General features: G+C 36.1%; 1 protein-coding gene across 1 annotated transcript in view; it reads right to left on the reverse strand.

Annotated features, from left to right (window-relative positions):
- Positions 1 to 26,923, reverse strand: part of ZPLD1 (zona pellucida like domain containing 1) — a 431,915-nt gene that overhangs the window by 95,005 nt on the left and 309,987 nt on the right. The window contains exon 10 of the mRNA XM_053704866.1: positions 9,979 to 10,087. Coding sequence (XP_053560841.1) covers positions 9,979 to 10,087 — 109 coding nt within the window. The remainder of the gene's footprint in view (positions 1 to 9,978; positions 10,088 to 26,923) is intronic.

Raw genomic sequence — 26,923 nt, forward strand, 5'->3', positions numbered from 1 at the left:
GTGGGGAAAGGGGAGCAGACATGGGGCTGGGACTTAGTAGTAGTAGTAGCATATATATATATATATATATATATATATATATATATATATATATATATATATATATATATACAGTTGTGCTAATAAGTTTACATACTCTGGCAGAATATATGATTTCTTGGCCATTTTTCAGAGAATATGAATGATAACACAAAAACTTTTCTTTCACTCATGGTTAGTGTTTGGCTGAAGCCATTTATTATCAATCAACTGTGTTTACTCTTTTTAAATCCTAATGACAACAGAAACTACCCAAATGACCCTGATCAAAAGTTTACATACCCCAGTTCTTAATACTGTGTATTGCCCCCTTTAACATCAATGACAGCTTGAAGTCTTTTGTGGTATTTGTGGATGAGGCTCTTTATCTTCTAAGATGGTAAAGCTGCCCATTCTTCCTGGCAAAAAGCCTCCAGTTCCTGTAAATTATTGGGCTGTCTTGCATGAACTGCACATTGAGTGGCTCAATGATATTGAGGTCAGGAGACTGAGATGGCCACTACAGAACCTTAACTTTATTCTGCTGTAGGCCATGACAGGTCGACTTGGCCTCTTGTTTAGGATCATTGTCATGTTGGAATGTCAAAGTATGTCCCATGTGCAGCTTCCGGGCTGATGAATGAAAATTTTCCTCCAGTATTTTTTGATAACACACTGCATTCATCTTGCCTTTGTAGCTCACACATTCCCAAAAAATCAGTGATCCACCTCCGTGTTTCACAGTAGGAATGGTGTACCTTTCATCATAGGCCTTGTTGACTCCTCTCCAAATGTAACGTTTATGGTTGTGGCCAAAAAACTAAATTTTCGGGGTCTATTTAAGAAGCAGCGGATGCTGCCCTCGACCCACTCAGCTTCAGTTCCAACTGAAGTGGAAGTTAAGAAGCAGCGGTCCTCCCGATTGGCCGTGAATCTGCAGGGGGTTTCACAAGAACTGCTGGAGCAATGATAAATGCCGACAGCGTATGCTGTCGGCATTTATTGATGTGCGGCAGACATGATCCGCTATATCGGATCATGTCCATCTGCAAATTAATAAATGGACCCCTTGGTCTCATCACTCCAAATGACTTTGTGCCAGAAGGTTTGAGGCTTGTCACTGTGCAGTTTGGCATATTGTAAACAGGATACTTTGTGGCATTTGCGTAGTAATGGCTTTCTTCTGGTGACTCGACCATGCGGCTCATCTTTCTTCAAGTGCCTCCTTATTGTGCATCTTGAAACAGCCATACCACATGTTTTCAGAGAGTCCTGTATTTCACCTGAAGTTGTTTGTGGGTTTTTCTATGCATCCCAAACAATTTTTCCTGGCAGTTGTGGCTGAAATTTTAGTTGGTCTACCTACTTTTCCACTTTTTGATTTGAACACTGCTGATTGGCATTCTCAATTCCTTCGATATATTTGTATATCCCTTTCCTGTTTTATACTGTTCAACTACCTTTTCCCACAGATCCTTTGACAATTCTTTTGCTTTCCCCATGACTCAGAATCCAGAAACGTCAGTGTAGCACTGGATGAAAGATGCAAGGGTCTGTCAGGAGTCTAGAAACTCATTGATCTTTTATACACACACACTAATTACAAGCAAACAGATCACAGGTAAGGCTGGTTACCTTTAATAGCCATTCAAACCCCTTTGGCATCTACTTATCAAGCCATTAACCGCAAATACGCTGGAATACTGCAGCGTATTTGTGGCGAGCCTGATTCCCCTTAGTTATCAAACCCTACAGACCGGCAAAAGTAGAATTTTGTGATGTAACATAAGATCCGCTGGGCAAAGTCCGACACAGATCGATGCTTACGTCATTACAGATGTTCCAAATGCAAATTCTGCACTATCTCACTACTTTTGCTAGTTTACAAATTCCTAACAGGTATGCTCGCCATTATTCCGGGCCAGCGTACCTGGTTTTCAATCTGCCGCCCTAGAGGCGGCGGATACCATAGGAATCAATGGGAGTCTGAAAGCAGCGAAAGCTTATGTTCGCTGCTGCCCGATATCCCATTGATTCCTATGGTAATGTTTACACCTAACACCCTAACATGTACCCAGAGTCTAAACACCCCTAATCTGCCGCCCCCTACACCGCCGCCACCTACATTATACTTATTAACCCCTAATCTGCCGCACTGCCACCACCTACATAAAGTTATTAACCCCTAATCTGCCCCCCCTACATCGCCGCCACCTACATTATACTTATTAACTCCTAATCTGCTGCCCCCTACACCACCACCACTATATTAAATTTATTAACCCCTAAACCTAAGTCTAACCCTAACCCTAACACCCCCTAACTTAAATATAATTTAAATAAATCTAAATAAATATTCCTATCATTAAATAAATTATTCTTATTTAAAACTAAATACTTACCTGTAAAATAAACCCTAAGCTAGCTACAATATAACTAATAGTTACATTGTAGCTAGCTTAGGGTTTATTTTTATTTTACAGGCAAGTTTGTATTTATTTTAACTAGGTAGAATAGTTACTAAATAGCTATTAATTATTTAATAACTACTTAGCTAAAATAAATACAAATATACCTGTAAAATAAAACCTAACCTATGTTACACTAACACCTAACATAACACTATAATTAAATTAATTCCCTACATTAAATACAATTAAATAAAATAACTAAAGTACAAAAAAACCCCACTAAATTACAAAAAATAATAAACAAATTACAAGAATTTTAAACTAATTACACCTAATCTAATCCTCCTAACAAAATAAAAAAGCCCCCCCAAAATAAAAAAAGCCCTACCCTACACTAAATTACAAATAGCCCTTAAAATGGTCTTTTGCGGGGCATTGACCCAAAGTAATCAGCTCTTTTACCTGTAAAAAAAATAAAAATCCCCCCAACATTAAAACCCACCACCCACACAACCAACCCTACTCTAAAACCCACCCAATAACCCCTTAAAAAAACCTAACACTAACCCCTTGAAGATCACCTTACCGGGAGAAGTCTTCACCCAACCGGGCCGAAGTCCTCAACGAATCCAGCAGAAGTGGTCCTCCAGACGGGCAGAAGTGGTCCTCCAGATGGGCAGAAGTCTTCATCCAGACGGCATGTTCTATCTTCATCCATCTGGCGTGGAGCGGCTCCATCTTCAAGCCATCCGACGCGGAGCATCCTCTTCGGCCGACGTCTTCTTGCTAAATGAAGGTACCTTTAAGTGACGTCAACCAAGATGGCGTTCCTTAGATTCCAATTGGCTGATAGAATTCTATCAGCCAATTGGAATTAAGGTAGAAAAAATCCTATTAGCTGATGCAATCAGCCAATAGGATTTAAGTTCAAACCTATTGGCTGATCAAATCAGCTAATAGGATTGAACTTAAATCCTATTGGCTGATTGCATCAGCCAATAGGATTTTTTCTACCTTAATTCCGATTGCTGATAGAATGCTATCAGCCAATCAGAATCTAAGGGACGTCATCTTGGATGACGTCACTTAAAGGTACCTTCATTCAGCAAGAAGACGTCGGCCGAAGAGGATGCTCTGCGTCGGATGTCTTGAAGATGGAGCTGCTCCGCGCCAGATGGATGAAGATAGAAGATGCCGTCTGGATGAAGACTTCTGCCCGTCTGATGAAGCCTTGCACCCTGAAGATTTCTGTAATACCTGCATATGCAATTGGAGCATCTAACAGTGATTTGCCACACTTTGACTCTCATACAATTATTTAGAATCCGGTACCGGATTAGATATATAGTTATTAAGGGGAATCAAGGACGGCATCTTGTTTATTAATGACCGGAGCGTGTTTTTACACTCAAGTGCCCGGTAGCAGAGATGAACTTTCTCATGAGCCTGCTCTAATCTTTAATATGCTAGCAAGAATCCATTCCAGTAGTGCACTACACTTGTATTCTGTTATTTGCTACTGTTTCAGCAACTGTGTATGGCTGTGTTTTTAATAAATATGTATATGTCCAGCATACCTGTTTAGGATATCGTTTCTATTTATATTGTGTGGGTGATATATAGTGCGGCCTGACATCTGCTTTAGCTCTCTAGATTTGGTGGAGCTCTCTCTATCTAATTTGTTATATATATATATATATATATATATATATATATATATATATATATATATATATATATATATATATATATAGTTTATATATTTGTATTTGTGTGTATATATATATATATATATATATATATATATATATAATCGTGTCAGGACAAGTAGATTGTTATGAGGGACAAGTAGATTGGGCTGCCACTTTAGTCCCTTGGGCAAGTAGATTTTTTTAAAATTTCCACACCCCTGCTACAAAAGGTGCTTTTAAGGGCTATTGATAGTTTATTGTAGGCTAGGGTTTTTTTATTTTAGGGGGCTTTTTTTATTTTTATAGGGCTATTAGATTAGTGTAATTGTTTTTATTTTGGATAAATTCATTTGTCATTTTTTGTAATTTAGTGTTTGTTATATTTTGTAATTTAGTATTTTTTATTTTTTGTAATTTTAGATTTAATTTTTTTAAGTAGTGTTAGGTTTTTTTTAATGTGTAATTTAGTTAATTGGTAGTTTTTTAAATTTTTGTATAATAGTTGTTGTTAATTGTTAGTTTAAACTTAGGTTTTTTAATTTCACAGCTAAGTTTTTATTTATTTTAAAATAGGTATATTGAAATTTTAATTTAAAGTTAGGGGACTGTTAGGTTTAGGGGTTAATAATTTAATTTAGTTTTTTGAGATGTTGGGGGCTGGCAGTTTAGGGGCTAATAGGTTTATTTAGTGGCTGTGATGTGGGTGGCCAGAGGTTTTTGGGGTTAATAACTTTATTTAGTGGTGGCGATGTCGAGGAGCGGCGGAATAGGGGTTAATAACTATTATTAGTGGCTGTCGGGAGCAGCAGATTAGGGGTTAATAACTTTATTATAGTGTTTGCGATAGAGGAGGGCGGCAGAATAGGGGTTAATAGGTAGTTTTTAGGTGTTAGTGTACTTTGTAACATTTAAGTTATGAGTTTTGTGTAACAGTTTTGTTGCGCAAAACTCATAACTACTGCTCGCAGATAGCGGAACGGATCGTGTCGGTATAGGCTGGAACGCAAGCGTTTTAGCCTCAACGCACAACAATAATACCAGGGCTATGGAAATCCCACGCAAAAACATCATTTGGATTGACATTGCATTATAGGCTAAAATGCTTGTGGTATAGCTATACCGACAAGACTTGTAATGGCTGCATTGAAACCATAACGCAAAACTCGTAATCTAGGTGAATGCGATCAAAGAAAAAAAGTTAACTTTTTCACAAACTTTGGGTTTCTCACTGAAATTATTTACATACTACTTGTGCAATCATAAGACAAATTATTTAAAAGCTTCTATGGGATCCCCTTTGTTCAGAAATAGTAGACATACATGGCTTTGCCATTGGTTTTTGGTAATTAGAATGCTGCTAATTGCAGCTGTGCACCACACTTCTATTATTCCCAACAGTAAAGGGGCTAACCAGGTAGCTTGCAAGGTTAATTGTAGCTGTAGTGTAGAAATTACCCTCCCACCTTACACCTCCCAACCTGTGATCCCTACCTGATTTCTACAAAACTGCTCTCTTCCCTCCCTCACCCCAACCAACTGGTTACTACCATCTTTGGTACTGGTAAAGAGTCTCCCTGATACCCACAAATAGCTCTCTAACCCTCCCCCTCTCACTAGTAGCGACAATCTTTAGTACTGGCAGCTGTTTGCCAGTACCTAATAAATACATATATTTATTTATTTTTTTATTTTTATTTTTTCTGTAGTCTGGTTGTGCCCAAACCTCCACCCTCCCGCAATCGTTAGTTTCCCCCCACCCTCCCATTCCATCTTTTATTTCTGTAGTGTTGCTCCCCATACCTCCCCAAGATCTGGTGAGCAAATAAAAAGAAGCATATGTGTGTAATTGCCACTCGCTAGTTATCTCCCACTAGTGCTATGCTGTTCCTAAGCCTACCTAGGTATGCTTTTTAAAAAATTATACCAAGAGAACCAAGTCAATTTGATCATCAAAGTAAATTGAAACATTTCTCGAAAATGCATGCTCTGTTTGAGTTATAAAAGTTTAATTTTAAATTTCATGCCCCTTGGAATCCACATTTACAGCATATAGAAACTAAGTGAAATGTAACGTTGTTGTATTTTAATTTCTAAATACCACTTCAGGGAATGAAGGTGGTTCATTGCTATCAGAAGCGACATCTGCTAACATGCTAAACCAAGCACAAAACTCAGCTGTTTTCCTCCAGTGATCGAAGATAAAATGTGCTCATTCCTGCTATGCTCAGCCCTTGCAATCTATCTACCTTACTCAACCCCATACCTTCAGAAATTTCATCTATCTCTTTTGCAATATAAAATTACAGAATAATCTCTACACATGTTCTTTTGAAGTTTAATTTGTTATTCAAACTGTTACTCAATATTTCTATCTTAATGAAACCCTGCTTGACCTTAATTTATACTTTCACTACATAGCTATATACTTTGTAATACTGTTTTCCAAAAATACAAACTTGCACAACTTGCACAAAACACAGCAAAAATACATTACAAAGTATAATTACACCCATTAATAAACTATTAACCCCTAAACTGCCACCCCACCTCACAAAGTACTTAAATAACGTATTAACCCCTAAACTGCATCCCCCCACATCGCAAACACTAAATAATAATATTAACCCCTAAACCGCCATCCACCATATCACAAACACTAAGTAATACTATAAACCCCTAAACCGCCATCCCCCCACATCACAAAGTACCAAAATATACTATTAAACCCTAAACCGCCATCCCCCCACATCGCAAAGTTATAAATTAATATCTAAAACCCCTAACCTAAGACTCCCTAACTTAACCCAAATTAAAATACCCCTAAATTAACTAATACAAAATCCTAACTACCTTAAAAAAACTTACTTTACAAAAATAAAATTAAAAGTAAAAATAAAAAAACAAACATGAAACAAAAAAAACTACCATTACAAAAAACTAACTAACTAAATTACCAAAAATGTTTTTTTAATCATATTCTAATACCCTTTAAAAAAAACAACAACCCCAAAATAAAAAACAACCCTATTTCAAAAATAAACTACCAAAAGCCCTTAAAAGGGCCTTTTGTATGGCATTTCTCTAAAGCAATAAGCTCTTTTTGTGAAAAAACCCCCACTAACCCCTCTAACATTACAACACCCCCACCAAACCTAACCCCCCCCCAACCAGCCACCCAACCCAAAAAAAAAACAAACTAACTAAAAATAAAGTAATTACCCATTGCTCTGAAAAGGGCATTTGGATGGGCATTGCACTATCTAATAAAACTTATTTTTTTTAAATGCAATAAAAACTTATATATACAAAGAGATATTTGTGAGTACACATATTTATGCATTTATATGTTTTTATATATATATATATATATATATATATATATATATATATATATATATATATATTAACAAACATATGTACATATATATATATATATATATATATATATATATATATATATATATATATATTGCATTGCAGCCCTTTGCAGTCAAGTAGATGGAAACATGAAAGATCATATTTATGCAAAATTCATATTATGAGGTCACTTTGTAGAGCTTAACTTTTTGCATTTAAAGTACATTTTATTTTCACACTCTATGCTATTTTACTTTTTTACTGCATGGTTGTTGCTTAAATATTGAGATTTGAGAAGAGCTGCAGTTTGCCTGTGAGCTTCAGTTTTTCATGAATAGCATGTATTATATGTGTTTATATGTGTTTATATGTGTATATAGACATATTAACACATATAAATATATATGTATATCCTTATATAGGTATAAGTGTTTATATGTGTATATAGACATATTAACACATAAATATATATGTATATCCTTATATAGTTATATGTGTTTATATGTGTATATAGACATAATAACACATAAATATATATGTATATCCTTATATAGTTATAAGTGTTTATATGTGTATATAGACATATTAACACATAAATATATATGTATATCCTTATATAGTTATATGTGTTATATGTGTATATAGACATAATAACACATAAATATATTTGTATATGCTTATATAGTTATATGTGTTTATATGGGTATATAGACATATTAACACATAAATATATATGTATATCCTTATATAGTTATATGTGTTTATATGTGTATATAGACATATTAACACATAAATATATATGTATATGCTTATATAGTTATATGTGTTTATATGTGTATATAGACATATTAACACATACATATATATGTATATCCTTATATAGTTATATGTGTTTATATGTGTATATAGACATATTAACACATAAATATATATGTATATCCTTATATAGTTATATGTGTTTATATGTGTATGTAGACATATTAACACATAAATATATATGTATATGCTTATATAGTTATATGTGTTTATATGTGTATATAGACATATTAACACATACATATATATGTATATCCTTATATAGTTATATGTGTTTATATGTGTATATAGACATATTAACACATAAATATATATGTATATCCTTATATAGTTATATGTGTTTATATGTGTATATAGACATAATAACACATAAATATATATGTATATCCTTATATAGTTATATGTGTTTATATGTGTATATAGACATAATAACACATAAATATATATGTATATGCTTATATAGTTATATGTGTTTATATGTGTATATAGACATATTAACACATACATATATATGTATATCCTTATATAGTTATAAGTGTTTATATGTGTATATAGACATATTAACACATAAATATATATGTATATCCTTATATAGTTATATGTGTTTATATGTGTATATAGACATATTAACACATAAATATATATGTATATCCTTATATAGTTATATGTGTTTATATGTGTATATAGACATATTAACACATAAATATATATATATATATCCTTATATAGTTATATGTGTTTATATGTGTATATAGACATAATAACACATAAATATATATGTATATCCTTATATAGTTATATGTGTTTATATGTGTATATAGACATATTAACACATAAATATATATGTATATCCTTATATAGTTATATGTGTTTATATGTGTATATAGACATATTAACACATAAATATATATATATATATATCCTTATATAGTTATATGTGTTTATATGTGTATATAGACATAATAACACATAAATATATATGTATATCCTTATATAGTTATATGTGTTTATATGTGTATATAGACATATTAACACATAAATATATATGTATATTCTTATATAGTTATATGTGTTTATATGTGTATATAGACATAATAACACATAAATATATATGTATATGCTTATATAGTTATATGTGTTTATATGTGTATATAGACATATTAACATATAAATATATATGTATATCCTTATATAGTTATATGTGTTATATGTGTATATAGACATTTTAAAACATAAATATATATGTATATAAGCATATACATATTTATTTGCTGGGAACACACAATTCCTTTAGACCACAATGTAAAGGCATTTTTCACCCCATACCGCCAACTTTAAAGACCCAAAACTTCCTAGTGCATTTTTTTTAAATAAAAAAACTATAATGCCCTCTTTTTTGAGGACATTTGGGGCACTTTTAGAAAATTACCAGAGATCTAATCTCTGGTTAATTTTCTGAGGGCTAATTGCTACTGCAAGCTTGCAGTAGCAGACACCAGCACTTGTAATGGCTGGTTATTTATCAGACGTCCACAAACAGGCGATAATTTAGAGCTCCACTTGTAATCTAGCCTATTATGTATTATTATTATTATTATTATTATTTTTTAAATCATTATTCCCTAAATAGTTATTTGTACAAGACTGCAATGTTCGTGAAAATCATACAGAAATAAAATTCTTACCACTTCTTGTAATAATTGGTCCAGCTGATACAACAGCATTCCCAGAAGTGCTTTGCGGAGTATATGTCGTTTTTATTACTGCATCTCTTCTTTCCCTGTTGTGGCATGTCTGTGGATTTATGATAGTCAGTATCACATTGAAGATTAGTCTATATGTCTTAAAATAACAAACTGAAGATAAGTAGATATTGGAATGAATACATACAACTACCTTATGATTACTAATACATAGTTTCTTAGTCTTTTTAAACAAGAACAACTTCAGATATAAAGAAGCCATAACCCTAAAACATTTTTTTAAAAAACATTAATTAATATGCTTTAAGTGAAGATATTGACAAAGAATAATTCAAGTAAAATAAAATAGAGATCATTTTGGTAGTTCCAGTTAAAAGGTTAATCTTAGATTGTTTCAACAGAATTCCCAAGGGAATTTAATGGATAATATTACAGGAAAATTTTTAAGAAGTTTTTAAATAAATAAGATACATCAATCTCCTGAATCTATAATCCAAAAACAAAACATACAGGATTAAAGGGACAGTCATAATTAGACATTCATGATTTAGACAGGACATACCATTTTACAAAACTTTCCAATTTACTTCTATTATTTAATTTGCTTCCTTCTCTTGTTATCCTTTGCTGAAAGGTTAATCTATGTAACTTCAGGAGCTGCAAAGAACATAGGTTCTAGCTGCTGATTGGTGGCTGCATATACAGTTGTATGCAAAAGTTTAGGCACCCCTGACAATTTCCAGGATTTTCATTTATAAATAATTGGGTGTTTGGATCAACAATTTCATTTTGATCTATGAAATAACTGAAGGACGCAGTAATATTTCAGTAGTGAAATGAGGTTTATTGGATTAACAGAAAATGTGCAATATGCATCAAAACAAAATTAGACAGGTGCATACATTTGGGCGCCCTTGTTATTTTGTTGATTTGAATACCTGTAACTACCTAGCACTGATTAATTGGAACACACAATTGGTTTGGTGAGCCCATTAAGTATTGAACTTCATAGACATGTACATCCAATCATAAGACAAGGTATTTAAGGTGGCCAATTGCAAGTTGTTGTTCTCTTTGACTCTCCTCTGAATAGTGGCAACATGGGGGCCTCAAAACAACTCTCAAATGACTTGAAAACCAAGATTGTTCAACATTATGGTTTAGGGGAAGGCTACAGAAAGCTATCGCAGATATTTAAGCTGTCAGTGTCCACTGTGAGGAACATAGTGAGGAAATAGAAGACCAAAGGCACAGTTCTTGTTAAGACCAGAAGTGGCAGGCCCAGTAAAATATTGGAGAGGCAAAGGCAGAGGATGGTGAGAACGGTCAAAAACAGCCCACAGACCACCTCCAAAGACCTACAACACCATCTTGCTGCAGATGGTGTCACTGTGCATTGTTCAACAATTCTGCGCACTTTGCACAAGGAGAAGCTGTATGGGAGAGTGACGTGGAAAAATCCTTCTCTGCACACACGTCACAAACAGAGTCACTTGAGGTATGCAAACGCACATTTGGACAAGCCAGCTTCATTTTGGAAGAAGGTGCTGTGGATTGATGAAACAAAGATTGAGTTATTTGATCATAACAAGGGGTGTTATGCATGGTGGCAAAAGAACACAGCGTTCCAAGACAAACACTTGCTACCCACAGTAAAATTTGGTGGATGTTCCATCATGTTGTGGGGCTGTGTGGCCAGTGCCGGTACTGGGAATCTTGTTAAAGTTGAGGGTCGCATGGATTCCACTCAATATCAGCAGATACTTGAGAATAATGTTGAGGAATCAGTCACAAAGTTGAAGTTACGCCGGGGCTGGATATTTCAACAAGACAACGACCCAAACACTGCTCAAAATCTATTTTGGCATTTATGCAGAGTAACAAGTACAATGTTCTGGAATGGCCATCCTAGTCCCCAGACCTGAATATTATTGAGAATTTGTGGGGTGATTTGAAGCGGGCTGTCCATGCTCGGCAACCATCAAACCTAACTGAACTGGAGATGTTTTGTAAGGAGGAATGATCCAAATTACCTTCATCCATAATAGAGACACTCATTACAGGCTATAGGAAGCATCTAGAGGCTGTTATTTCTGCTAAAGGAGGCTCTACTAAATATTGATGCAATATTTCTCTTGGGGTGCCCACATTTATGCACCTGTCTAATTTCGTTGTGATGCATATTGCACATTTTCTGTTAATTCAATAAACCTCATTTTACTACTGAAATATTACTGTGTCCTTCAGTTATTTGATAGATCACAATGAAATTTCTGATCCTAACACCCAATTATTTATAAATGAAAATCATGGAAATTGTCAGGGGTGCCTAAACTTTTGCATACGATTGTATAAGCCACCAATTGTGCAAGTTCTCCCACTTAAGAAGATGAGAGAGGCCTGTAATTTTCATCATAGATATATTTAAACTATGAGAGAAAAATTGTGGAAACCAATCCAGACAATCACATTGTCTGATTTGGAAATAATTTATTTGCATATTATAGTGGAAAATAAGTATTTGTTCACCTACAAAGAAGCAAGATTTCTGGCTCTCACAGACCTGTATCTTCTTCTTTAAGAGGCTCCTCTGTCCTCCACTCATTACCTGTATTAATGGCACCTGTTTGAACTTGTTATCAGTATAAAAGACACCTGTCCACAACCTCAAACAGTCACACTCCAAACTCCACTATGGTGAAGACCAAAGAGCTGTCGAAGGACACCAGAAACAAAATTGTAGACCTGCACCAGGCTGGGAAGACTGAATCTGCAATAGGCAAGCAGCTTGGTGTGAATAAATCAACTGTGGGAGCAATAATTAGAAAATGGAACACATACAAGACCACTGATAATCTCCCTCGAGCTTGGGCTCCACGCAAGATCTCACCCCGTGGGGTCAAAATGATCACAAGAACGTTGAGCAAACATCCCAGAACCACACGGGGGGACCTAGTGAATGAAATGCAGAGAGCTGGGACCAACGTAACAAAGGCTACCATCAGTAACACACTATGCCGCCAGGGACTGGCAGTGTCAGACGTGTCCCCATGCTTAAGCCAGTACATGTCTGGGCCCATCTGAAGTATGCTAGAGAGCATTTGGATGATCCAGAAGCGGATTGGGAGAATGTCATATGGTCAGATGAAACCAAAGTAGAACTGTTTGGTAGAAACACAACTTGTGGTGTTTGGAGAAGAGAGAAAGCTGAGTTGCAACCAAAGAACACCATACCTACTGTGAAGCATGGGGTGGCAACATCATGCTTTGGGGCTGTTTCTCTGCAAAGGGAACAGGACGACTGATCCGTGTACATGAAAGAATGAATGGGGCCATGTATTGTGAGATTTTGAGTGCAAACCTCCTTCCATCAGCAAGGGCATTGAAGATGAAACGTGGCTGGGTCTTTCAGCATGACAATGATCCCAAACACACCACCCGGGCAATGAAGGAGTGGCTTCGTAAGAAGCATTTCAAGGTCCTGGAGGGGCCTAGCCAGTCTCCAGATCTCAACCCCATAGAATACCTTTGGAGGGAGTTGAAAGTCTGTGTTGCCCAGCGACAGCCCCAAAACATCACTGCTCTAGAGGAGATCTGCATGCAGGAATGGACCAACATACCAGCAACAGTGTGTGACAACCTTGTGAAGACTTACAGAAAACGTTTGACCTCTGTCATTGCCAACAAAGGATATATAACAAAGTATTGAGATGAACTTTTGATATTGACCAAATACTTATTTTCCACCATAATATACAAACAACCCACCACCCACACAAATATACATATGTAAACACATAAATGCATATACAGACGTCTATATATAAGTACACTGGAGCCATTTGTAGTCAAGTATCTGAAAACATATTAATATTTGATAAAGTGTTAAACTGTGTAGGTACTGTAAATATTTCACATTCTAATGTTCTTCAAATAGGGGTATATGTTCATACTATATATATATACATTGCAAAATCTTTTTTACTTTCAATTTGATATACAATAGCTACCCTATGCACACAAAAAGCCTCCGTCTAGAATTAAAAGTGTGAGCGGGAGTGATAAATTGCGCTCTACTTGTAATCTAGCCCAAAGTGAGCATATGTGTTGGGTTATTGATTTTGCTTAATTTTATTTCTGTTAACGGAAATAAGAAAAAAGATTTTGCAATGCTCACAAAAAGCTGAAGTTTGACTATCGCAAATGTGTTAACATATTCCCTCATAGACTTCAATGGAGTGTGAAAAGTTTGAAAAAAAAACCCTAGCACCCTTACTCGCGTGCAAACTAATGGCCAGATTACGAGTTTTGCGTTATGAGCTATGCGGTGCTACCGTGCAGTTTTTTCTCTCTGCTCACTTACCTGCAGCGCTGGTATTACAGGTTTTTACAAACCCGGCGTTAAAAAGACAAGAAGTGACTGTAGAGCAAAATTGAGCTCCATACCGCACTTCAATACCAGCGCTGCTTAAGTGAGCGGTGAGCTGGCCGTACGTGCTCGTGCACAATTTCCCAATAGACATCAATGGGGAGAGCCGCCTCAGAAAAAGTCTAACACCTGCCAAAAGGCAGCGTAAATCTCAGTAATGCAGCCATATTGATTCCTATGGGGAAACACATTTTATTATTACACCTAACACCTTAACATGAATCCCGAGTATAAACACCCCTAATCTTACACTTATTAACCCCTAATCTGCCGCCCCTGACATCGCTGACACCTACATTATTCTTATTAACCCCTAATCTGCCGCTCCGGACACCGCCGCCACCTACATTATACTTATTAACCCCTAATCTGCTGCCCCCAACATCGCCGCCACCTACATTATATTTATTAACCCCTAATCTGCTGCCCCTAACATCGCCACAACCTACCTACACTTATTAACCCCTAATCTGCCGCCCCCAACGTCACAGAGGCTATATTAAATGTATTAACCCCTAAATCTAAGTCTAACCCTAACCCTAACACCACCTAACTTAAATATAATTTAAATAAATATAAATAAAATTACTATCATTAACTAAATTATTCCTATTTAAAACTAAATACTTACATATAAAATAAACCATAAGCTAGCTACAATATAACTAATAGTTACATTGTATTTAGCTTAGGGTTTATTTTTATTTTACAGGCAAGTTTGTATTTATTTTAATCAGGTAGAATAGTTTGTAAATAGTTATTAACTATTTAATAACTACCTAACTAAAATAAATACAAATTGACCTGTAAAATAAAACCTAACCTAAGTTACAATAACACCTAACACTACACTACAATTAAATTAACTAAATTAAATACAATTAAGTAAATTAAATTAAATTAGCTAAATCACAAACCCCCCCCCCCCCCTAAATTACAGAAAATAAAAAACAAATTACAGATCTTTAAACTAATTACACCTAATCTAATATCAATAGCCCTTAAAAGGGCCTTTTGCAGGGCATTGCACCAAATAAATCAGCTATTTTACCTGTAAAAAACAACAACAACCCACCACCCACACAACCAACCCCCCAAATAAAAGCCTAACTAAAAAAACCTAAGCTCCCCATTGCCCTGAAAAGGGCATTTGGATGGGCATTGCCCTTAAAAGGGCATTTAGCTCTATTGCAGGCCCAAAGCCCTTACCTAAAAAATAAACCCACCCAATACACCCTTAAAAAATTAACACTAACCCCCGAAGATTCACTTACCGGGAGAAGTCTTTATCCAAGCGGCAAGATGTACTCAAGGAAGCCGGCAGAAGTGATCCTCCAGACGGCAGAAGTGGTCCTCCAGTCGGGCAGAAGTCTTCATCCAGAGGGCTTCTTCTATCTTCATACTTCCGACGCGGAGCGGCTCCATCTTCAAGACATGCGGCGCGGAGCATCCTCTTCAAACGACGTCTTCTTCGGAATGAATATCACTTTAAGTGATGTCATCCAAGATGGCGTCTCTTAGATTCCAATTGGCTGATAGAATTCTATCAGCCAATCGGAAATTAAGGTAGAAAAAATCCTATTGGCTGATGCAATCAGCCAATAGGATTGAGCTGGCATTCTATTGGCTGTTCCAATCAGCCAATAGAATGCGAGCTCAATCCTATTGGCTGATTGCATCAGCCAATAGGATTTTCTCTACCTTAATTCCCATTGGCTGATATATATATGTATATATAATATATAGTTCAAAAGAAGCGCACAGTCACTGTAAATCCTTATTGATCAATGTATATATGTATACCTTTATAGGTATACATATATGTATATGGTACATATATATATATGGTAAAGAAAGAGCAATCAATAATAGTAGGATGGTATAATAAGTATTTCTAGTGTATATTCTAAAACATTTAGTCCTTTTAGAAAGATAACAGAAAGATAACAGTTCTTGGATGGTAGTTGGACACAGTTTTTGTTACTTTCTTGTATGGATTGCTTTTTTGATATAAATGTAAAAGTAAGATTTCCTGCTTACCAGATAAGACCTCAATCCTATGAGGTAAGCTATCTGTTCTGTGTGTGGTCACTTCCGGTCCATTGTAACTCATATGCGTTCCACACACGGTCTCTGATACCGTTAGACACCATCAAGGGAAGTAAGTCTTGCTCCTTTTATACAACACTGAGTGATGTGTTTGTTTTATATTAATGGTCACAGATCTTTAATTAAAGCACTTTAAAGGCATATTAACGTAACGATCAGTAACAGAAAGATGATCTGTTATTTACTAATACCGGAAATGGATTTACTTCCGGTTTTTGACACGCATAGCGTGCGTTCCACCCACACACTTCCACACTACACTATAGGACACAGGTGTGCTTTGTGAGTATTTTGTTTGATGATTGTTCACTGTATATATATTTGTGTATTTGTCACTTTTTTTCATTCTGAGGAAGGGGTCAGTTTGAACCTCGAAACGTCAATAAAAAGTTAAGTTGCCTTTTTGGTTAGCCCACTATCAAGAAGTCCTGTGAGTGCTTTCTTCCAGTGGATATATATATATATATATATATATATATATATATATATATATATATATATAAAATTAGAATATATTCCCCTATTTGAAGAACGTTGGAATGTGAAATATTTACAGTACCTACACAGTTTAACACATTATTAAATATTAATATTTTTTTTTTACTTTAATTCATTTAGCAGGTAGATTTTATATCTGTTTGGTAAAGTTGCTTCCTAACATACCAGCTAATATGATGGTGGGTCATTTCAGTGTATTTTTCACAAAAGCAATGGTACATTTGTGATGTTTTTGGAATATTCGGTAATAATTTGAGTAGTATTATCACTTTTTTTTATCATGTTGGTTGTAGCTGTGGAATTCGATAAGAGGAAAATTACCTTGCAAATGTGTTTTTAAGTATTGAGAATTTTGGATTGTAATCATACATGATTGGCACATGTTAGGTATAAAGTAATTTTTTTACCAAATTGATAATGAAAAAAGTGCTTCTGATAAACAATGAAAATTGCTGATTGTTTTGACATTAAATAAGGGCTTATCTGCTTCCAGTAACATGCTGTTTATTATCAAATTATAGATTGTGAACAAACCCCCAAAGCCCGCAATAGCCCATGATCCAAGTAAAAACATTGTGATAACAATTATAGAATAATATTTTTTACATACATTATAGAGATTCTTAATTAATCGACTCAACATTTTCTGATCATATTTTATATCTACGCAACATTTTTTCCTTCTCCTTTGGTTGTTTAGTCTAAATATTATTCTCTGTATTGTTGTTTACTATTTTCAGGAATTGTAAGGTTGTGATGCTCCTCTTTAAAGAAACAATAAAATCAAAATTACATTTTCATGATTCAAATAGAGCATGCAATTTAAAATAACTTTCCAATATACATCTAAAGCAAAATTAGCTTGTTCACTTGCCATCCTTTGTTGAAGAGGGGATTCAGGCATAGCAATGCACTACTGGGAGCTAGGTGAACACATTTGGTGAGCCAATGGCAAGAGGTGAATAGGTGGAGCCACAAATCGCCAGCTAGCACCCAGGAGTGTACTTCTTAGCTTACGCAGGTATTCTCTTCAACAAAGAATACACAGAGAATAAAGCAAATGCGATTACAAAATGAAATTGGAAAGCTGTTTAAAATGTTATGCTCTGTCTGAATCATGATAGCTTTATTTTGACTTTACTTCTTCATTGATGTATTAGAATAAAAACTACCATAGTGTAAAAGTGAAGTATTATATTTGTTATGCTGGTTTATACCTTTGTTTGTATATAAAAAGATCTAATGGCATGCATTTTCTTGCACATTTAACCATTAAAGGGATATTCCAGCCAAAATTGGAAATGGATGCATTTCGATATTGAACAGAAGCAATTGTGTAATATAAATGCATTAGCAAAAATGCTTTTAATAAAAGCTATAGCTGTTTCCAAAATGTATTTAAGTATGCACCGTGCACCAGCATTTTAAACACAGCACTTGCTCATAGAGCCTAATGTGCTTGTACCATCTGGTAATGACTTATTTTGTTAATTGCTGACATGATACAAGCCCCAGTGATGATCTGAGCAGCTGCATTATTTAAAATGTGGGTACAGTGACAATATCTAGCTATGCTTCACATGCACATGCAGAGAAATATGTTAGCACTTAAACAGTGATAATTTTTACTATAAGCATTTTTGGCAATATATGTATATTGCAAATATGATTCTATTAAAAGATGTAATTAATCCATGTGCATTTATATTTTGACTGAAATGTCCCTTTAAACACTGTTTATTGTAGCAAACTTTACCTGAAACATTTTAAAACTGTACTTTATTGTACACTTTTCATCATGAAACAAATTTTAACCAACCCATTCCAATATAATTGTTCAGTTGGTTTAGTTTATTATAGCATTTCACTGTATTTGTCTTTCATGATAAAATGTACTATTTAAAACACACTCCTGTGTCATTCAGGCAATGCTTTACCGATTCTCTATCAAAGCTTGTTTTAAATAAGTGTGAAAATCACAGATAATTTCAAAGAATATTTGTCTTCCAGGTTGAAAAACGTGTCTGTTTATTTATCATAAAAGCTCATGAATAAATAAAGTGATAGATGCTTGAAAAGTCAGTGAGGTCTGAAATCAGCTTATGTCAAATTTTAAATTCTGTTTGACGACTATATTTAGCAACTTTTTAAAAAGTTTATTGTCTTCCTTCATTTTTATTTTATTGAATTAGGAGTATTGCTACTACATACTGGGCTTACAGACAAATATAAATATTTTAAAATATTTTGCATTATACAATGCCACCTATTAATATCACTAATGACATTTTAATATTAAAGGACCAGATTACAAGAGGAACGCTTATTAAAGCTCCCACTCAAGTGTTAACTGCGCTAGAAGCAAGCTTTTTGCGCATGTCGGGTTGCGCTCATATTATGGGTTGAAAGTAAACTGTTTTCGTGCACGGTAACCCAAAGAACGCAAAAAGCCGAACTAAGAATATCATGTGCTCATTCACGTATTCCCCCATTGAAGTCAATATAGCAAAACAAGTGGAAAAAAACACCCAATAAATAAATAAATAAATATATATATATAAAATTATTTTTTGTAAAATATATATCGATACCTATATAGCTATATATAGCAACAAACAAAACCAAGCACTCACTGGACTTTAGTCATCAAGGTGATAGATTTATTCAGTGACGTTTCGGGACCTTTAGTGTCCCTTCTTCTGACAATCGAAAAGTGCAAACAAACAAACTTATAAAGGCCTTCAGCCCCTCCCCCAAAGTAAACTCCAATTACAGGAGATTGTGTGCAAAACTAAGGGGCTAAACCATTCTGTTAGCCCTGATCAACAAAGTTCATACAAAAAAGAATATATGCAAAACCATACAATTATGTGTAATAATGTGTAAAAAAGGCTCCTATTCTGTGTTATAATATTGATCAAATGAATTAAAAGTAAGTAGATGTGTATATACACTGATCCCACAAAACTCCTTCCGTCCCGAGACACAACACCCCCCAGGTGTGAGTAAATGGAACCATCCGAAGTTAGCGTTATTTCATTGGCAGTAGACAAAAACACCCACCTAGTGTGAATGGGTATAGAGCGTTGTCAAGGCTACTAATTGTAAATAAACAAATCATAAGGCTACTCCCCTCCCCGATTGCAATCGGCCCTGACAGCTAAAGATAAAAAAAACACCCTCAGTCCGGGCATGACACAAACCTCACGAGTCAAATGATACCACTCACGAGTAAAGCTCACAAACCGATCACCTGATGCACATCATGATCTAATGTGTCTTACCGAGAGCTAAGTCACACACTCACTCATCCGACTAGTGATTCAGAGTATGGGATCAACGCCCTTTCACCTGATAGGTCCTCAAGGTCACACCTTCTTTCCAATAGGTCAGAACCCCACACACACGCATCATCAGGAAACATCAATATTTATCAATGCAGCAGCCAGACTACAGAAATAATCTGCTTTGGGAGCCTCAAAAAAAACACAATCACTGATGCCCAAGAGTGTTGAAAGACCTCTCACCTCACTCAATATAGTGTCAATCAGCACGGAACAACGATCGGACCAAAGTGCCACCTACCACTTAAAGATACAGCAAAACAACCAGGGCACTGCTTCCCCAATGTCTGCACATAAACCACCCACGACAAACACTGGCCCCTATACCATACAAAATAAATAAAGAAAGACAAATCAAACATAAGTGATATCAATAAATCCTCATGGATCTAGCCTCACTCAATAAAGTATCCTCAAGGCAAAAACCAAACAATACCTCCTATGAAACCGCCGACTCCCACCAAGAGACATAGTATGGCACATGATATGCTGTACCAACACAATAATGCTTTATTTCTAAGTACCTCAATCAGAGGCCTTCCCTCTGAGATTAATAAGTGCCTCCAGGACACACCTTAGGTTTCATAAGTCTTGCATAAAACAGACACGATACTGGCACCGGTCACCATAGTAACACTGTAATCATATGTCATGTAGGTTAGTGCAAATCACCTATAAGTTACTAATCAGCCAAGTCCATGTTAAAATCAGTGTGACACTACTTATCAAGCCAGCTCCTATAGCTAAAGGGCCGAACCATCGGGGACCTCTGTTATTGGGACATATCCCAAGGTGATCATACTAAATGGCCATTCACAAAGAGCCCCATTATGTAATGAGACACAGGAAGGGGAAAAACAAAATAGAATAAAATAGAATAAAATAAAATAAAACAAAAATACAAATCACAACAACACCCGCCCCCTAGGGCAGGAACTTGTAAAAAAAAGTAAATTCCATATGGATAAATACATAATCCACCATAAAGATTAAAAAAAATCAAAAAAAATCATAGGGTGAGAAAACCCCACCTAGGCAACACCATCCATGCTAAAAATAAACCTCAAATGAGACAAAATAATAACCAAGACAACCAGCTAACAAACACAACCTTAGTCAACATACCCATCACACCCAAGGACCTGTGCAGGCACCGGGACGGAGTCATAGGATCGGCCTAAATGTATGTACATAGATAAAATGTGATAAAGTGCACAGTGTATATATAAAAAACAAATTATAATACATATGTAACAATATAATTAAAAACAAATATGCCTATCCTTGCAAAGCTAGAAACTGGTTCCTAAATATAGAACCAATAATGTATAATCTTAAACAGAGACACATTCTGTGAGGGTTGAGTGGATACCCAAAGCCACCAATCCTACTAGAAGCAGATACATCAATGGGATGGTATTCCAATACATAATGGAGTCATGTACACTCATATGAAAAATAGATCAAGTTGTGGACTCTCATCAGATCAAAAATGACCAACTTATGTCCTTACAGTCATTCATCACGCTTGTCAGCCTGAATGCAGATTAAGACCTCTCGGTGCCTGGGTTCCCAACTCATGAATCCTATGTGCTTCTTTCTGTAACAATAACCTTGCCCTATTGCCACCTCTTCTCAATGTTGGCACATGGTCAATTAGACGGAATCTTAAATCAGCCACTGTGTCCCTTGTTCAGAAAACATTGGGCCACCGGTTGGTCGGATTTCCCACTCTTCAAAGCAGATCTTATGCTGGATCTGTGGTTTGCCATCCTGGTCCTTGCATCATCAGTCGTCTTTTCAATACAGAACATCCCACAGGGGCAGTTAAGAAGATATATCATATAAGGTGTGGTACACGTCAGGAAGAAACAGATCCTATACTTCTTCTTTTTATCTGGATGTTGAAATGTGTTCCCTGTGTGCATGCTGTTACAAGTAACACAGCTTAAACATTTGAAGCATCCAATCTTCTTCCTCAACCATAGTTGTTTGTCAGTCAATGGTGTTAGATCAGTTTTCATTAGGGTGTCCCTCAGACTTCTGCCTCTGCGGTAAGCTAAACGTGATTTTTCCCACTGTGTAAATGGCAGCGTACTGTCAGATTCAGTTAGTTTCCATTCATCCTTAATGGATTTCGTAATATTGGTCCAGGGTATAAGTTGTTGCAAAGGTAAGTTGTTTGATATTACCTTGAGCTTTTTTATCAATTTGAATTTCTTCCTGGATCGCCTGGTCACACATACTCACAAGATGTTTTTTGCTGTACCCCCGTTGCACAAATCTCTCGGTCATCTCGTTTAATTTGACCTGACACAATCCTGGTTCTGTGTTGATCCGTACTACCCTTTGAAACTGAGCATTAGGTATGTTCCGGATGAGAGACGGTTGGTGACAGCTCTTTGCGTGGAGAATAGTATTTCTGTTGGTGCCTTTCCTAAACAGAGTGGTGCCAAGTTATCCATTGGTTTTAAACACCCTCACATCCAAGTAATCCACTGTTTTAGCATTCACCTCATATTGGAACCTGATAGTACTGTCCAGTGTGTTCAATTTATTGACTCATTGTTCAAATGACTTTGCATTATCCCGCCAGATCAGAAATAGGTCGTCAATATATCTACAATAGAATTTTATAGACGCATTTTCATACACCTTCATTCTTAGGTCTCATAATCAGCCATGTATAGATTCGCCAACGATGGGGCCACATCGCTGTGCCTGCAACTTGAAGGTAAAATTTGTAATCAAAGCATAAGAAATTCCTTTCCAAGCAGAATGTAAGTAGATCAATCAAAACATGTTCAGGTGGGCCGATATATGGCATTTGTCTCAAGCCATTGGCAACTGCTGCTATGCCTGCTGCATGCGGAATCACTGTATATAAGCTTGAGGCGTCCATAGTGACCAATAGGTCCGACTCTTGAATGTTTTCCAAATGAGTGATGTGTTGAATGAATGAAGTTGAATCCTGTATATACAATCTCATTCGCTTAACCAAGGGTTGAAGGAAATAATCCACAAATATGGCCAATGGTTGGAGGAGAGATCCTCGAGCTGAGTCAATTGGTCTTCCCGGAGGAAACCTCAGGTCCTTGTGAATTTTTGGCAACATGTAGATTATGGGGTTATGGGGAAATCCATTTGTAAGAACCGAGCTTCATGGTCAGAGATTAGCCCTTCCTGTTTCCATTCAGCTATCTTACTGTCAATTTCACATTTTAGTGCCACAGTCGGATCGTTCTGCAGCACATTATAGGTTACCTCGTCAGCAAGTTGTCGAGTGATCTCTTTTTTATAATCCTCCACATCCATCACCACGACTGCCCCACCTTTATCAGCAGGGCGTATCACAATCATGGAATCTTCCCTCAATGACTTAAGAGCTTGTCTCTCCTCTCTGGATAAGTTATCATTCTGTTTCTTGGTATTCGTGGGTTCTTGAGTTAACTGTGTAAGATAGCTGGTATAGGTGGTAATAGAGGCATTGCTGGAAGCAGGGTCAAATGTGCCAGCAGTTCTAAACTTCTGACTGATATCAATTTCACTTCTAAAATGTTCCTTCAAACGCAGTGTTCTCCCAAAACGTTATATATCTATATACGTATTAAAAGTGTTCATCCTTGTGGTAGGTACAAATGACAGTCCTTTGTTAAGTAATGACATCTCAGCAGCATTCAATTGTCTGGAACTAATGTTAAATACATTATTCTCTATCTTCTCCGGATTGGAGGGCGGTGGGACATGCCTCCCCTCCTCATGTGCGGCCAGGTCCTTGTCCTAAAAAACGATTCGCTTTTGTAGAATAGGGCACCAATGGTGGTCGTGAGGAGAAATCTTCCCGTGTATTATCCCATTGTTGTTGGTTGCTAGATCCCCTGGATCTAGTGGTTATTCCTGCGAAAGTGGGAGCTTCGGGATTCATAGAGCTCTCAGGTTCTGTACTCTCACCAGAGCTAGTGTCGACTGTGTTGATAGCCTTCTTGGTATATCTCCTCTCTCTCCTAGGTCTGAGATGTTTTCTCTCCTCAGGTGCCAACATCCAATGATAGACACTCTTGTGTGTGTAATCTAATCCCACCGTTTGTAGTTTGCGGTTCTTAAAGGAGATTAACTCTTGTTTATATGCTTTGACCTGTTTTGGTAGTTTGTCAAGCCAATCACACATGTTGTCAGTCCTCAGCTTCATTAATTGTTCATTCTCAAAGGTCTGTACTTCTATCTTGACCTCCTGTAGTAATCTTCCGGCTTAAAGAATCACCAGCAACATTAAATCAAATGAACACTTGTTCCGAATTTTGCACCAATTCGTACACAATTCTGCGCTCGATCTACCAATCATTGAGACATTTCTGATGCGGAAACCTCTGGGTAACATTCTCTTTTTATGATATTCAGATAAATAGGTGCCATGAAGATTAAGGTCAATTTCAGGTTGCTTTAGTTTTGCCCACGTGTTGTATAAGGATTGATTGGATTCCTCCACCTGTTGTTCCTCTATTGAGCCAAATCTAATTAGATCTGCATCTTCATCCGTAAACATAAAGACACACTAAGGTGTGTCCTGGAGGCACTTATTAATCTCAGAGGGACGGCCTCTGATTGAGGTACTTAGAAATAAAGCAATATTGTGTTGGTACAGCACATCATGTGCCATACTATGTCTCTTGGTGGGAGTTGGCAGTTTCATAGGAGGTATTGTTTGGTTCGTGCCGTGAGGATACTCTATTCAGTGAGGCTAGATCTGTGAGGATTTATTGATATCACTTATGTTGGATTTGTCTTTCTTTGTTTATTTTGTATGGTATAGGGGCCAGTGTTTGTCGTGGGTGGTTTATGTGCAGACATTGGGGAAGCAGTGCCCTGGTTGTTTTGCTGTATCTTTAAGTGGTAGGTGACACTTTGGTCCGATTGTTATTCCGTGCTGATTGACACTATATTGAGTGAGGTGAGAGGTCTTTCAACACTCTTGGGCATCAGTGATTGTTGTTTTATTGAGGCTCCCAAAGCAGATCGTTTCTGTAGTGTGGCTTCTGCATTGATAAATATTGACGTTTCCTGATGATGCGTGTATTTGGGGTTCTGACCTATTGGAAAGAAGGTGTGGCCTTGAGGACCTATCAGGTGAAAGGGGGTTGATCCTGATACTCTGATACTCTGAATCACTAGTCAGATGAGTGAGTGTGTGACTTAGCTCCCGGTAAGACACATTAGATCATGATGTGCATCGGGTGATTGGTTTGTGAGCTTTACTCTTGAGTGGTATCATTTGACTCGTGAGGTTTGTGTCATGTCCAGACTGAGGGTGTTTTTTTTATCTTTAGCTGTCAGGGCCGATTGCAATCGGGGAGGGGAGTAGCCTTATGATTTGTTTATTCACAATTAGTAGCCTTGACAATGCCCTATACCCATTTACACTAGGTCGGTGTTTTTGTCTACTGCCAATGAAATAACTCTAACTTTGGATGGTTCCATTCACTCACACCTGGGGGGTGTTGTGTCTCGGGACGGAAGGCGTTTTGTGGGATCAGTGTATATACACATCTACTTACTTTTAATTCATTTGATCAATATTATAACACAGAATAGGAGCCTTTTTTACACATTATTACACATAATTGTATGGCTTTGCATATATTCTTTTTTGTATGAACTTTGTTGATCAGGGCTAACAGAATGGTTTAGCCCCTTAGTTTTGCACACAATCTCCTGTGATTGGAGTTTACTTTGGGGAGGGGGCTGAAGGCCTTTATAAGTTTGTTTGTTTGTTATAAGTTTGTTTGTTTGTTTGCACTTTTTGATTGTCAGAAGAAGGGACGCTAAAGGTCCCGAAACGTCACTGAATAAATCTATCACCTTGATGACTAAAGTCCAGTGAGTGCTTGATTTTGTTTGTTGCTGCATATTCCTCAAGAGCACCCTGGCAGCTGCAGTACGGTGGTGAGAGTTCATATACCTATGAACTTTTGCTTATATATATATATATATACAGGGAGATAGGTAGCCAGCTTAAAGCAAGGGACATGCTTCAAGCCCCTCAACATTAGTGACATGGAGGAAACTCATCTACTTATGCAAATAGGACTGCTAATAATACCAGTGCTGTAATTATGGGAAATTTTTAATTTAATTTTTAATTACCCCAACATAAACTGGGCCAATGAAACTAGTAATACAGCTAAGGGAGATAGATTTTTAAATATTTTCAAGTATAACTTCATGTCACAATTAAAAGATTAATGATCATTACTTGGCCACATTTGAAATCACTCTCCATAAGCAGTGTTATAAGGGTTCAACTAAGACTTTTAATTTTAAGAAAGCAAAATTATTTAAAAAAATAGTTAAATAACTTGGGACAAAGTATTCTCTAATGAAAATACAGAGGATAAATGGATAACATTTAAAACTTTGTTGAATAAATATACCTTTAAAAAAAACACATGGTTATGAAATCCAAGCCAATGTGGCTAAATAAAAATGTGTTAAGAGAAATTAGGAAAACACATAGGGCATTTAAATATTTCAAAGAAAATAATTAATATCC

The sequence above is a fragment of the Bombina bombina genome, chromosome 3, assembly GCF_027579735.1.
Source record: "Bombina bombina isolate aBomBom1 chromosome 3, aBomBom1.pri, whole genome shotgun sequence".
Taxonomy (NCBI): domain Eukaryota; kingdom Metazoa; phylum Chordata; class Amphibia; order Anura; family Bombinatoridae; genus Bombina; species Bombina bombina.